The following is a 15,181-nucleotide window of genomic DNA, read 5'->3' as shown; positions in this document are numbered from 1 at the left end:
CCTTGCGAAGCAGAAAAATCATGCATGGGCCTAATAGATTATAGTCCCCGTCTCTGCGGACTTCCTTTGGATGAATACATTGGGGAATGCCCTCATTATGGGCGTGGAGCAATTACCCTATGTCTGTGTTAGGCAGCAGGGCAGCCCAAAGGGGAGGGGTTCTGTAGGATGAAACTGCTGACACCTGACATCCGCATCACAGTTATTTTTGGAGTTTCTTTGGATTAGCTTTAGTGAGGTCCCATGGACCAAACATCGATGGGCATTCGTCTGGAGCATACCCAAATCAAGACATTTTGGGAAATATATTTGGTAAAAACGGAGCAAGGGGGAAGTTGTTTCTCTGTTGTTGGCAGCGGTCGTGTCTGGGTATAGAGGTGGATTTAGGAGGATGACTGCGTTCGTTCACCCCTGTGTGGCAGCTGTGTTACCAAGAGGCATGAAGCAAGCGAGTGTGTCAAGCCTTATCTTGTCCTATGGTGCGGGGCACGTCCACCTCTGGGCTCCAAGGGGAAGAGAAACTGACTCCTTCTTTGGGAAAAGCGTGGAGGAGGTGTAAAACTCAACCCCACTCCAAGTCCTCAAGAAGAGAGCAATTGCATAGAGAGCGATTGGAACAAAGAGCAGTTGCGCAGGGCATGAAAAAAAGATCTTGTGCTTGTATCTCCTGGAGCTTCACGAGCGTGAGTCTCTTCAGAAGGGCAGGAAATCGTTGTGGCAGGAGAGACTGTGTCTGAGCAGCAGTGACACAGCGTGGACCAAAGAGTGAGTGCAGGTGCTAGTGCTCAGTTGTACCTTGATATCATTTTGGCCTGTTGTGGCAAAGGTAGAAAGCTAAAATTTATAATTTTTAAACTCATTATGAGCCATTTTAAATTGCTCAGTTTGCTCGTAACTGGAAATGATATTTGTATACCAGGCCATATATCCAGCAAACTGTCTAACCGCAGCAGAGCTACAAGCTAAAGATTTGGAACATTCAGTGCCATCATGGCTTGAATGGATTAGACCACTTCTGTTTGTACACTCTGCCGCTAAACAAGGAACAAATAGAATTTGTCTCCTTAATACCCTTTAGTCTGTCTCTGAGACCCAAACCCGAAAAGCACCATGTTGTACCTCTGTCTCTGCAGTCTAAGTGCAATGGCACTCCTCTGTTCTGCTGGCACAGCCAATAAATCAGCAAATCCCAAAGGATTTTTTGTTGTCCCCTGGGGGCAGGTGACTGCGGTTGCGTCATCTGTTGTGTTTACGATGTCTGTCAGAGCTCGGGGGTTCCCTAGGTGTGGAGAAGCTGTGCACCTCCTCAAGCCATCTTCTTCAGATGTTTGTTATGGGAGGGGAGGCTCAGTGTGGCCATTCATGTCCTTCATGCACGTGCTGGATGTTTTGGAGGTCCCTGCTCTGCTTGTCACTCCCCTCAAAGCCCTGGACAGGCTTCTGCAGTGTCTCTACAACGTGCAGGCTAGAAATGCATTTTTTGTGCTGTGCCAGCATAATTGCAATGATCTAGCCTGTCTTCTTTCACACCTGCAATGGGGATGCAATTCATCTGGGCTTCGTTGTCTGCAGCAAGGATGCCTGTCTATTCAGTTTTAGAAAGGTATCAATGCTATTCAGGCAAAGCCAGCCAGCACTTCCATTTGCTCCATTCCCTTGGGCCGTGGCCACACGTCTCTCAGCCCCGCATAGGTGGGGGCTGCTGGTGGGAGCAGAAGTGTGGTCCCCAGCCACCACCAGCCTCTTCTCCTGTCCTTGCCTCTGCGCTGATGTGACCAGATAAGAGTGCTGGGCTGGGTTTAAACTCCCCATCTTGAGGTCCGAGTTTTTGAAAATTTGCTTTGGCTGGGTTAATTTAAAGCTGGATTGGTTGCCTCATTGGGTTGATTTGTATGATTGCCTAAATGATTGTGCCAGCACCTGAGCAGGATACAGGGTCGGAAAGATGTGGTGGTGTTTGATGTGGGGTGATCACAGATTTAAGATGTTTGTGAAGCTGTAATACTTAAAGCCAATGGCTTCAGCACCTTAGACCTTGCAACAATTCTGTGGGATAAGATATGTTGGCTGTGGTTGGTTTTTTTTTTTTTGTGGTGCTGCAAGGGATCTGTAGCACAGCAAGGGATAAGGAATTAAATTATCCCAAATTCAAAGCCACGTCATTGCGTCGATACCAGGTAGGGTGAGGGTGTCTGACCAGGCTTTAGTCATCGTCCTGTGTTGCAAGGCTGAGCTGAATCTCATCATCCAGCGAAAGCTGCAAGCAGGCAGTGAGTCCACAAGGACATGGGAGCAGTCCTCCCTCCACTCCCTTTTCACTTTTCCTGAGAGTTGAGGATTTTGCAGTGGGCAAAGAAGTCTTGCTCAGGGCCTCCTGACAGAGGTGTGTTTGCCCAGGGGCTCTTGCAGACTTCAGCGCTGGAGCATTTGTTCCTCATGGTCTCAAATTCTCCCTGGCTTGGTTTGTGTGATGAAGAGTGAAGACCAGACCTTGCCCCATCTCCTTGCTGCTACCATTGCTTCTTTAGGATGTTGGTGTGGTGTGGTGTTGTGTGGACAGATAGCAGCTGGCCTGCAAGCAGCTCGAGCATCGCCGCAGTGAGCAAGAGCAGTGTGATGCTCATAGCTACAGGCAGTTTTAATCCAGCAGAGGATTGGGTCTAATCAGCACCAAACAGGCTTGTACTGGCTTATAAAAGGCCACAGAAATATACTGTGAAATTCAGCTTCCAAATTAATTTTTCCTTCAAGATTTCAGTAGGTCTAGTTACATTACTTGCTATAAATTTAATAGTGAAAAGTATGCCGTAGGGAAAAAAAAATGTATTTAGAGTTTTGTTCTCCAGAAGGCCACCACTTTGGCTGTCCTGAGAAAAAACGGGTATGGTGCAGCGAGCCACAGCCTGTGGGGACTCAGGGAGGTGCTGCTTAGCCCTGGCCAGAAGCTCAGGCGGAGGGGTTGCTTATCCTCAAAAGGCAGATGGAAGCCCTCTTGTGTACCCCAAGCCATTTGAACCTGCTCCCCAGGTGTTATCCGCCTCTCAGCTCCGTGATTGACTTTTCCTTTACCTGTTCTGCCGTTCCTTCTGTTTATTAGTGCAGGCAGAGAACATCGTGTCCCTTGCGTGTGCCATTGCCCGCAGAGCCCGGGGCAGGAAAGGGCTTGTTGGCGACGAGATGCTGAATTGAGCTCGTTCCTGGTGTGCTGTAACTCTGTGCCCGCAAGAGTATGTCGAACTGGTGGCTGGATTTACCAATGCCATTGCTTTCTGCTGGCATAAATTGGGCTGGAGAGCTCTGGGGAGGTGGAAGAGAGGGCTGGCCGTGGGGTGTTCTCACACAGTGAGGGCAGCGAGGTGAGGGTTTCGTGAGGAGCCATGTGCCCTTCCATCAGTCACTGCTTGTTAGTCATTAATTTGCCCTGCCTTACCAGAAAAGCAGGTTAGTTCGTTTGCCAGTGTCGTGGAGAGATAGTTTGTTAAGATTAGCTTCTAAATCCCGCTCCGGGCTGGAGGTTTCAGTTCCGCACGGATCTGTGCTGCCCTTCACCTTTCCAGCCTAAAGAAGATGGAGTTTCAAGGTATTTCACCACGCCAGAGTCTTTCAGAGAAGAGCATAAAAATCAGGGGTCTGTCTGTCCTGCTAAGGACATTACAGGTGCTGGGGGGGCTAGGTAGGGGCTCTGAAAGCGTTCGGCTGAGGTTTCTCCTCCATGCCCCAGTGAGCTGCACGATGGGCTGGCTGGTGAGATGGCAGCAATGCTGTGTGTATAATTTCCAAAGCACTTTCTGATCTATCAGGATGAGAGGTCCTAGAGAAATGCTAAATAGTATTATTAGCCTAAAATAAACATACTTCTTCAGTATTTCTGATGCTAAAGTGGATCCAGATGCTTTCTTATGGCTGTTGGGTCTGCTTTGGTTTTCCTGTAGCTCAGTGCGGCCGTCTGCATTTGTTCAAGTGAGACAGGATGTGACAGAGAGCTTGTCAGAGCATGCTCTTGTCAAGTTTGTAAACCTTTGTATTTATATGCACACACACAAATACATATATAAAAATGAAAAAATAAATACTAGCTTATTGTCAGACACCATTTCCGAGTCTGACACTTCACACACATGCTGAGGAGCCTGGAATAAACTCAGCGAGTTTATCGGTTTTTATGATCACAGCAATCAGTTCAGCTGTGTAGGGGAGAAATGGGATTTGGCTGCGTAACTCAAAATAATCTCTGAAGGAAGCGGACGTGTCTGTCTCTTCATAGCTCTGATATAGAAAGCATACTGAATGCTCCCTGATACCAGCCACCGGTTGCATTTTCCAGCCCGTGGTTGAGTTTTGCAAGAGGTAACTTCCCAGTGCTGTTTCAAGGGTAAAATAAATTTTCCCTAGTTTTAAGGATTTTTAACACTTTCATGGCTTCTCTCCTACGGAGGAGAACAAGTCTGCCCTGCAGCTTAAGGGTGGTGTTTTATATGGGCTGGGGTTTCACCAGATCTGGTGCCAGGGTGAGATAAAAGCAGCAGGAGCAGCCGGGTCCTTCCTCCTCAGCATACCAGTGGGAAATTTTTCCAAGCCAATGTTTCAGTGATGTTTTAGACCCTGCTTGGGGAGATGATGCTGCAGTGTCTGAGGGGGCTCCTAGCTGTCCCGAGGGGACTTGACACTATTTTGCAAAGGCTGGCAAATACAGAAAGCATGGGAGGTGTTTTGCTGGTAAAATGTTTTGTTTTGGTAACTGGTGTTAACAGATGTATGATCAGCTGGTAAGATCTCTAGCATTCATACAATTGGCAATAGTAGGATTTATTATGTGTCGTTACTCACTGGCACTAGGAGTAGCTGCCCAAGGTTTCTTAGCTGGTGCACCAGACCCAGGGCTTTCACCGAATCCTAGTCCATCCCGTGCTAACCAAGATGGGGAACAGTAAGTTTTAGAGTCTCATTTTTCAATACATTTGGATCAACTGAAGCTGCATTAGGAATATTTTTGCTCCGTGCGCCTTCTCCCTCTAAGCTGAAGGCCCTGTTCAAAGTAAGCCACAACTGGAGGTTGCAGCTGATTCCCCACATCTGCGTTGAGAGCTGTGTGCACTCATCAGCTCTGGTCCTGCCCTGCCTGAGACATGGCTGGTGTTTGATTGCTAAAATCTCTGTGAGTGCTCTGCAGGGACCACATCTAAAAAGAGGCATGTCTGCGTTGCGCACATGAAAGCCCCTGAGAAGTGGGGTTTTGGGTCCTATCGAGCTTTTGCAGTTTTCTGCAGTCTAGAGGCTGTATAATTACGTTTTATTGAATCTATCCCATTACTCCCTTCTGGCATGGGATGCTCCTGGATTGATAGAAAGTAATTAAAAATCTGAAGGTTCTCACTCATTTAATGCAACCTTTCCTGCCTTTTTTACACTGTTGAGAGTTCTCTGCGCTTCTGTGGTTTTTTTTTTTTTCCCTTCTTATTTAAACAGGAGGAAATGGCAAAGGAAGAGGAAGCCAGCTAAGCAGGCAGCGTGTATTTAGCAGAACTTATAGCTGTCTCAGGCTCTTTTGTTAACAGCCCTGTCTTGGGAACCCAGTACAGCAAGTGACCACAAATTCTTGGTATATTAGTTTCTTGTCATATGAGTTTGGTGTTCTATCAGTGCTGGTTTTTTCAGCACAACATGCCCGGTCTTTGGTTCAAAACAAACTCTGAGATAATGATGCCACTTATGCATCACTGGTACCAGCTGTATTTACCCTGTCTGGAAATACTTGACGTCATCTAGTGTATGCAATCACTTGCTGCCAGGCGAAGGTAATTGCTCACTGACACAGAGAAGGCATTTCTTTTTCTTTTTTTTTTTTTCCCTGGAAACTTATTGTGTGCTTTGAACTGCTGAGAAGTACTCAAAAAGACATAAACCCATGAGTTACTACAGGCTGCACGCCTGGAACATGTAGGCCATCTCAGCATATGGAGTAAATCAGCGCAGCTCTGCTGACTTCAGTGCAGCTGCATCTCTTACTGCTCACTGTAACCCTGCTCCAGACTGTAGGGATGGCTGTCTGTGAGCAGCGGGTAGAAAAATCCCCTCCCTTCTTTCTGCCCTTTTCATAGCTTTACGCTTCATGAACAGAATAAATGTGCTACAAGTGGAGGTGAAATAGTAAATTATTTTTGCCTCTGTAAAATTACTTTATATGGACATGTCCTAAGTTCCCCCTCATTCCACTGGCATCCTAAATCAAGTAGTTGTTACTGACACTCAAAAATACATCAGTGATTAGTTCAGAGATAGATATCAGTGTTTTTTTTTTTTTTAAAAAACAACTACATACATGCACCTGCACAAAAACACGTCAGGCAGAACTGACTCCACATGAAAACAGAGTGGGCAGCACCCATGTAAGCCACAGGACTATGGGAAGAGGAGCTGCTTTTCTCTTTCCATGTGCCAGGAGAAGCAAAGCTATCAGGCTTATGTATGATGGATCAGAGTGCAGTGGTATTGCTGCAAGCGAAAGCCATGAATTTTAATGAACTTTACTGGCTGCCTTGAAATTTGAGTTGAAAGATAAATGTGAAAAACAGGCAGCCCATATTGTTTCTGGAACAAAATGGGCCCTTTTCTGTTGATTAGAAAAAATTTTATTTTAACTTGATAATAAAAAATACTTCCATCTTAGTTCTGGAATTTTTTTCAGGCTAACCCTTCAGTTCCTGCCAGCCCTGGGTGTCTCCCTGTGCCGAGTGTTGCCGCGTAGCTGGCCCGGATGGCCAGCCTTGGCTGCAGAGACTTCCAACCCATGGGGCTTTAGGGCTTTATTTAAATATTCTTAATGTCTTTTAAAAAGAAGGAGAAAAAGAAGAAAAAAAAGACTTGCTGGGTGAAAACTGCTGAGTGGACTGTCCAGGGAGTTTGGGTCTGGTTTGTATTCATTGCGGAAATTTGGCACCACTGACATACGTGTCCTTCCCCTCTGTTGCTCCAGGGCTGCTTTTCAGGTTAGGTACTTGCCGTACTCATTTGGGCTTCTTTCTAATTAAATATAAGTGGTCTGAATGCCAGCGTTGTCTGGGGGGCACACCTAAGCGTTGTGAAGAAGTGGACTGAAGCTACCAGCTCGCGTCCCTGGACAAACCCCTACCCACAGCGTTATTTCCAGCCGCTGCCAGGCTGGCCTGCATTACTTTGAGTAATTTAGAGTGCTTTCCTCACTCCTCTGTGCAGAAGTTTGCTTCAGGGGTTATCGTAGCCACTTTTCCTGTTTTGCCATTAAGCCGCCTCTGTGCAGGAACAACTTTGAAGGGTTATATTTAAGGCCAAACAGCTTTTAAGAAAGGAAAGGGGAAAATGAGGCTACAAGCACCAGGGAGGAAACAGAAAAAAAATTGGTGGAAGACTCCTGAGGTGCTCCTCCTCTCTCAGCCACAAGTGCTGTGTTATTTTCTCTTGAGATCTTCTACAATTCAGCTCCACACCTAGTTTCTCATCTCCTCTCATAGATGTGGGTTCAGCACCTGCTCGTGTTAGTGAAGAGTGCATTGCAGCTGTAGGAGAGGCTGATGTGATGCTCTGGGAAATTCTTGCTGCTTTCACTAGTGAGAAAGGCAATGTCTTTTGGGGCCTGAATTAGTGTGAAAGGGCACCTATGAACCTGCTAAGTACAAATTCCAGCTTGTTTGTACTCCCAGTTGGTTACACCCTTGGCTCAGAACCCAAATATTTCAAGAATTTGGGTTGAGGTATATATCCTTTCCCAAAAGAGGCATGAAGTTAGATTTCCCTTTTGCATCAGTGGGTGCAGTTTCTGTAAGGTCACCAAATGTTTGCTTGAAGGAGCAATGTTAATTCCTTCAAGGCATGTCCAGAGACTTTAGGAGGTGATGCTTTATTCTGGTACGAGAACCTGGTGGCTGCTTCTTCCACAGCTGAGGTGACTTCGTTGAAATATACTTGCTGTAAAGGGAACCCACCTTATTTCCATGTCCCTTTAGGGGAGCTGGATGCCTTACAGTGCCACGCTTTGCTGTACTGGGGCCATTGGCGCTACTCCTGCTTACCTCTGTGGCTGATTTATTATTTTTGTTTTCCCCTGAGGCCTTCAAAGCATGTGCCTATGCTGAAGCAGAAGATCAGTTTCACTAAAGAAACTAATTTTAGATGCAAATGCTCTATGGGCTGCTGCACACATGAAGCCTGCCTGATTTTTAATTTTTAAAAAATTGTATGTATTTATTGTAATGCCCCACTGGAAACACACTGCTTTTTGCTTGCTCCACCTTTCTGTGTTGCCGTGCTGCAGGTCCAGGGGTCGGGGTGGTGGGAATCTGTTTAGTGGCATTTACCAGTTGTTGCGTTACACCGCAGTGGGATCAGCCTGGATGGCTGGTAGGGCTGTTAGTATTCTTGGTGTTACTCCTGGTATTATTTTCCTCTAGTACTGAAGGAAAAGAGCATTTGCCAGTGCCTCAAGGTATCCTAACATGTCCACACACTGGCTGATCAGCTGCCTGAGAAGGTGCATGAACGTCCAAGGGTGCAGCGGGTTGGGGTGCCGGGGTGGGATGTGGGCACCGTGGGGTGAGCGGTTGGTAATCCCCATGCCTCTCTTCCCTTGCAGTTACCTGGCCGAGCAGTGCTGGAATGGCGGCTTCGTCTACCTGATCATGTTGCGCCGCATCAAGCGCAAAGCCCCTCTTCCTCCTTCCAACGGCAACAACAGCAACAGCTGCGACCCCAAAGCAAAGCCCAGCCCTGAACCCAGCGACAGAGCCCCTCAGAATGGGAAGAGGACGAGGAAGTTTGGGGTCATCACCAGAACACCAGGCAGCAAGGACAGCAAAGAAAAGCCAAGCTCAGAGCAAGGGAACGGGCACTGCACCCCGATGGAGGTGGAGGTAGCTCAGACGGAGACCTCCGAAGCAGAAAGCAATGGGGAAGAGCAGCTTCGGGGCACCGAGGGACAGTACTGCTGCCAGCTGTCGGATGGCGGCGTGCCAGACATTGGTGACCAGTCTGCCCAGGTATGTTTGCTTCGGGTTTTTTTTCCAGAGAAGGAAGTGGCAGACGTGCAAGAGAATTAAGGGAATTTCTCATGTGGTTTTCCTGGATCCAGTGATCCATCCTCCGGGTGACAACCCAAGGTGCCCCGGCACCAAGCCATGGGGTGGGATCCAAAACAGGGGGGCAAGAGGATTAGAGAGTTAAATAATAATTGTGAGAAACCTCTGTCATGCTCCATCTGTGGTGGAGGGGAAGGTCCTTTTATCTCTGACCTGTCAGGGTTGTCCTGAGGATTTCTTTCGTTGAGACAACTGCTAGCCCTACGACACCAGGGCAGGAGGTGTCAGTGGCAGATGGTCATTTTGTCCTTTGGGGCTTCATGGTTAGCTCTATCTGAGCTTGACGGCACTTCAAGCTTATGTTAACATTGGAATTGAAGCTTCCCTTTTCGATGCAGCAGACCACAGTTCATTTATTTGTGTTACAAAACTTGTTTGGACAGTGTTTGGGGACCACATGGAAGTTGTTGTGAATTTTGCTCTGACTTGATGAGATGGACGATTTGTTAATGTTTGGGATGGCAGTGGGATTGGGGCTTTCATTGCTTCTCTCTTCATCCTAATGGAGACCTTGGGGTTTGTTGCCTGGCTAGAATTGCAGCGTTGCTGGATGGAGAAAAAATAATCTGAGCCTTGATCAAGTTTCAGTGTGTGTCTATCACCAGAAGAGCTGTCTGCCAGTCTTTCCAGAGACACTGATAGTATAAACAGATGAACGCTGCTTTGTTGGGCTTGGGGCTTGCTGCAGCAGCTGGTTTTGGTTTTAAGACTTCAAAGCTGGTAACAGAGCAGGATGAGTGGACATCTCATCACTAAATTCTGTTGAGGAAAACATGCATTTAAACATGTCCTCTGAATTAGTGCTCCCCAGTACGACTGCAGGGTGGTGATGGTTATGAACTTACTAATTTAGCTTAAAGTACATTGGAGGGGCTAAAACCAATTTTTAAAAATGCTGGTCTTATAGAAGCATAATTGAGAAAACCTGCTCTTCTCATCAGTGAGACATGTTGGATTTCATGGTGCAACAGCAAGGGAAGGATGTTTGTATACTGTTCTTGCAAGCCTCCTAATTGCAGTCTTTCTGAAAGAAAACATTTAAAGTTTAAAAATAAATAAATAAATCATTGAGTATTTTGAAAGCTCTGATCCGTATAAAAACTTACTGAATCTGTTCTGAAGATGTCTAATTAAACACATGTTATAAATGGAGATGATCAGAGTTTGCTCTTGATCCAGAGCTGTGTCATGCTAGTATTACCTTGATGTTTTGAGTGATTTTGCTCTGAGAGGCAAATTGTTAAATTCAGAACATATATGTATCAATGTGAGCAATAAATAAATTTTTAATGCAAAGCACATACAAGGTGGCTTTATAAAATGTAAAAGCATAGTTGAGTTACTGGAATTTTAAGAGCTATAATCTGTACAGTTGTGGTGTATCTGTTATGGAGCCTGTTGGGAGGCACAGTCATTTAGGAAAATTGCTTCTCTCTTTTAATTCCTCCCCACTCCCTTAATATTTTGCTTAGAGATATGACCTCTGTATGTGTCCGTATTAATTACATTTTCCTGATATCTGACTGAGGAGAAATGTGAATAGCTGGAACCTGAATAAGCATGCCTTACTCATCCTTTGCTTTTTAAAGATGAAGGGGTCTTATAGAAGCCCATCACTTTAGCAACCGTGGGGTAGCTGCTATCAGATTAATGAATGGCTTAGTTCAGTTTCTTGATAAGTATTAAATAGTGACAGTGAATAACATTTTCAAAATTATTTGAGTCTTGTTTAAAAAAAAAATTAAAAAAAAAAATGCAAGGAATTATAACACTTAGGAGCCTCAAATCTCACTTCCAGCTCTGTTTCAAAGCGTGACCTGGCACTCAGGCATGTGAGATCCAGTCGTGTCAGGAGCCTTCTGAAAACAGCATCCAGGATGTCGTGTCAGAAGTTGCAGCCTCCTTCCAGGCTTCAAAGTGCAAGCCAAACCTCTCATAGCCGTGGGATGAGTTATCTCCTCCTGAGCAGGGACAGGGTGCATTGGCGGGGCATCCTCTCCACCGGGAAAGCTGCTCCATCCCTGCTGCCTGCCCCGCGCTCACCGTCTCCTCCACAAATTGACTAATTGAATATCCAGGGCTGTCAGCCCTGTGCCTTTGGGGAGCACTATGTTTGCTTTGAGAGGATGAGCGCCAGCCTGCAGCAGGCTGGAGGTCGTCTGCGGGTGGGAGGGAAGGCTTTGAGGAGCCGCTCGGTGACCGGCACGGCTGCGGGAGGACCTCACTGGTCCTCCCCACCCCTGTAGTCCTCCCCATCTCTCTGATCCTCTTCAGTTCTCTGGTCTTCCCCCCTGCCCTGGTCCTCCCCCTGACTCCTTTAGGGTCTGCTATGGAGACGCAGATTGCAGAATTACTGAGACTGGAATATGGAGTCCAGGAACATCTCTTTTTTCCCCCTTTAGAAAGTTAGTTTGAAGTTGTTGTAATGAAAACAGGGAAGAAGAGATTGGGTTGAATCTGTGTGTCTTCAGCCGCCGCTGTACTGAACCGCGCAGCCAGCTCCTGGCTGATGCCTGGGGGATGTTATGCTGGGAGTGCTTTTGACGCACCCACGTGTCTTGGGTGTTGTTTACTCCCAGGGTGTCTCCTCTCCCAGAAGCGCAGGGTTGATCTCCTATTTTCTCACTGTGTGCTGCTAACAACAGCAATGCAGAGTCGTGAGACAGGAGGTGAGACGAATGCTGCTTGTCAAGTGAACCTGCCAGGAGATTCTGGTGTTACTGGTTTGTGTGCATGTGTCAGTCCCCTTCTTCAGGCTTGCTTTCATCTCCCAGATCTTGGTCTGTCTCTGCTGTGCGATTGGCACTGCTATTGCTTTGTACACACAAATCTGACAGGCTGTTTGCTGGTATGTAACCCTCTGTAAATATTGTACCTGTCAATTAGCAGGCAGCATTTAATGTTTACAGGTGGTTAAGTTATGCTGCAATATTTTTGGATGAACCTAAATGCCCTTTAGAACATGGGGATTCTAAGCAGCAAGTCTGTATCTGCCTGGCAGGAAGATTTCGAAGGTCTGGAAACCAGACCTGACCTTGGAGAGGACCCAGGCTGGCTGCAGTGGGAGTCATGGGCCATGATTTAAGACCGGGCAGTCTCTGAGCTGAAGTAATGATCCATCACATCCTGGGAAGACTGGGGAGCTTAAATGCAGAAATCAAAGTTTACTTCTTTTATTCAGTGGCCTGAGACAGGGCAGTGTTTTGCAGGCTGGTAATTATAAAGGCAAGGATGAAAGAGGGGCATGAGGAGGAGCTGCTGGAGTTGGCTGAAAAACAATAACAAACAGGAAACTGTGAGGTTTCCTAATAATGTACCATTTTTGTGATTTCACTGTGTTGGCCACTAAGACAGAATGCCTGGGTTTTGTTCTCAGTTTCTTTGTCATGGTGTTTTTAGAAGAGTGGGCTAGGTACAGCCGGCACAGGCAGGAACCAGAGGTAGGACTGTGAGGGTTGTAAGGAGCAGAGTTACGAGTGTGAGGGGTGGGAATGTCATTTTCAAAGGGGATTTCAACTGATCCAGGTCTGGCTGGCGTGAAATGAGGCTTTCATCGATGCAGCCGATGCAAGTAGTTTAGCCCCATTCAGGACCAGACTACGCAGTCTCTCTCTTGCTCCCCCACCCTCCGAGGGAACAGGGAGAGAAAATATAAGAAAAAAGGCTCTAGGTTTGAGGTAAGGACTGGGAGAGATCCTTAAAGTTACCATTATGGGCAAAACAGACTTGACTTGGGGAAAACTATTCATTTATTACTACAAACAGCAGGAGAATGAGATAAAGAACAAGATAACCTCCCCTCACCCCTCCCTCTTCCCAGACTTAACATTCTCTCTACCTCCTTCCCCCCTGAGCAGCACAGGGGGGAAGAGGGAATGGAGATTGTGGTCAGTTCATCACATGTCGCTTTACACTGCTCCTTCCTCTTCGGGGGAAGAACTCCTCGCATTCCTCCCCTGCTCCAACGTGGGGTCCCTCCCACGGGCTGCAGTCCTTCATGAACTGCTCCAGCATGGGTCGTTTTTCCACGGGGCGCAGTCCCTCCAGAATGGCTGCCCGAGTGCGAGCCCTCCAAGGCAGTCACAGCCTCCTTCAGGCATCCGCCTGCCCCGGCGTGGGGTCCTCCCCGGGCTGCAGGGGGATCTCTGCTCCTCCGTGGGCCTCCATGGGCTGCAGGGGCACAGCCGGCCTCACCATGGGCTGCCCCACGGGCTGCAGGGGAATATCTGCCAGGAGCAGTGTTACTGCTCCCCCTCCTTCTTCATTGACCTTGGTGTCTGCAGCCGCTCCTCTCACCAGAAATTCTTCACAACCGGCTCAGGCAGACGCCCCTCAGGTTCTCTTCACATCTCCTCTCCTCTCCACTTCTTGCAGCCGGGCCGGGCCGAGTTGGGCCCAGTCGGCCGCCTGGCAGGAGGCCAGAGGGTGAGGGCCACCAGGCCTGCAAGGCTCATGCCTCCCTCTCCCTGTCCCCACTCAGCTTCTTCACATCATCTCTTTGTATTTTTCTGTTTTCCCCTTCTTAAATATGTTATCGCAGAGGCATTATCAGGGAACATTCTGCTACCAATTGGCTCAGCCCTGGCCAGCAGCAGGTCTGCCCTAGGCCTGGCCGAGTCCACCAGATAAAGGGGAAAACAACTTCTAGAAGTTTCTTACAGAAGCTGCTGCTGTGCCCCCCCCCCCCCCCCCACCCCCCCCCCACCCCCTAGTAAATAAAACCAGAACAAGCCAGCTGGTAAAAAAGGGAGGGGGGAAGGCGAGGGAGTATTAGTGCCTTGCCGCAAAGAGGCTTTTGAGGGGCAACTGGGTTACAGTCCTCCCTCAAGACCTGGACTCCATGTTGTTAACCCTTATTACTCTGCTGTGGGTCGCAGCTGCTGGAGCAATGTGGCTAGCTGCGTTTAATCCCTTATAGACTAACTGAGCCCAGCTCACGTGGACCTCAGCCATCTCCAAACCCATGAGTGTGTACACAGGCGCACACGGACGTGCACACATGGAAGGGACCGGCTGGGTCTTTGCCAGCCAGCCCTTGCTTTTGAATTGCTGCGACTGGGCCAGGCTTGGTTTCGTTTTATCAGCAACTCTCTTCTTTGTCCGGGCCCGTTGCTTTCTTATTAAGATGGCTTGTCTCAGGAAAGGCTGAGTGCCTTTGAATTGCATTTTGCTTTGTAGTTCGGGAAGGCTGACAGCCTTCCTATAGCAATATTTACCAATTAGCATTGGTAAATGCCAGCCTTACCTTGTGTTTTGGTAAATGGAAAATGTTTCTTATCTTGCCAACCAGAAGAGGAAGGCTAATGGCATGTTACAGGAATCAAAACATGAGACTTGAACTAATGTACTGGCTTTAAGCTTTTTACTGTTTTTTTTTAAACGTGATGGAGGAAAAAAAATTCTCATCCACTTTCTGTACCGAAATGAAAACCTTGCTGTGAGCAAGGTGCTTACAAGGGTAAGTGCTAGCAGTTCCACTGAAGCTACTGAAGCAAACTTGCTTAACATCAACTTTTTTTTTGGCAACCTAAGCAGTAATTATTGCTTCATCAAGGCTTTTATGGGACTTTTATATGATGCATGTTTTAGACATAAATAACTTATTTTTAGTTTTTAGTGTAGACACCTTTAGTCATGTAAAGGCCTTCCTCAGAATCTGTTTCTGTTCCTAAGGTCTTTTTATCTGTTGTGTTTGCTTCCAATGTTCATTAACATGAATCCTGGGGCTATCTGCTGTCTTGAAGTTTTAATGTGCACTGTGATAAGCACGTCTTCCTTCTCCCTCGCCTGTTTTGGGTTGTAAACTCTCTTAGGGACAAGGCTGTCTTTCAGCTGTAGCAGTATTTCGCTGGCAAAATTTGGCCTTGCTTTTGCTCAGGGTTTTAGGAAGTGCTTTGATGTAACTCGTAGTGAAATTACAGTCAGGTTTTTTTTGCTGTCAGTTATTTTCCAGCTTGCCATAAAACAACCATCAGCACAACTTTCTGGGGTGAAGCCTCATTTGCTGCCAAATTTTTCCAACTGACTTAAGGTTTTGCCTTTCTTTGCTTGTAGCAATAGCTACAGCTGTGATA

At 47.2% G+C, this 15,181-nt stretch overlaps 1 protein-coding gene across 7 annotated transcripts in view; it reads left to right on the top strand.

Moving 5' to 3' along the window:
• The window catches only part of PDZD2 (PDZ domain containing 2), a 142,780-nt gene that overhangs the window by 63,125 nt on the left and 64,474 nt on the right, over positions 1-15,181 (top strand). For all 7 annotated transcript variants that reach the window (XM_086770699.1, XM_086770701.1, XM_086770704.1 and 4 more), the window contains one exon: positions 8,606-9,008. In XM_086770699.1, coding sequence (XP_086626825.1) covers positions 8,606-9,008 — 403 coding nt within the window. The remainder of the gene's footprint in view (positions 1-8,605; positions 9,009-15,181) is intronic.

This window comes from Chlamydotis macqueenii, chromosome Z (genome assembly GCF_036417535.1).
Source record: "Chlamydotis macqueenii isolate bChlMac1 chromosome Z, bChlMac1.mat, whole genome shotgun sequence".
Lineage (NCBI taxonomy): Eukaryota > Metazoa > Chordata > Aves > Otidiformes > Otididae > Chlamydotis > Chlamydotis macqueenii.
This window is presented reverse-complemented; position numbering and strand designations above follow the sequence as displayed.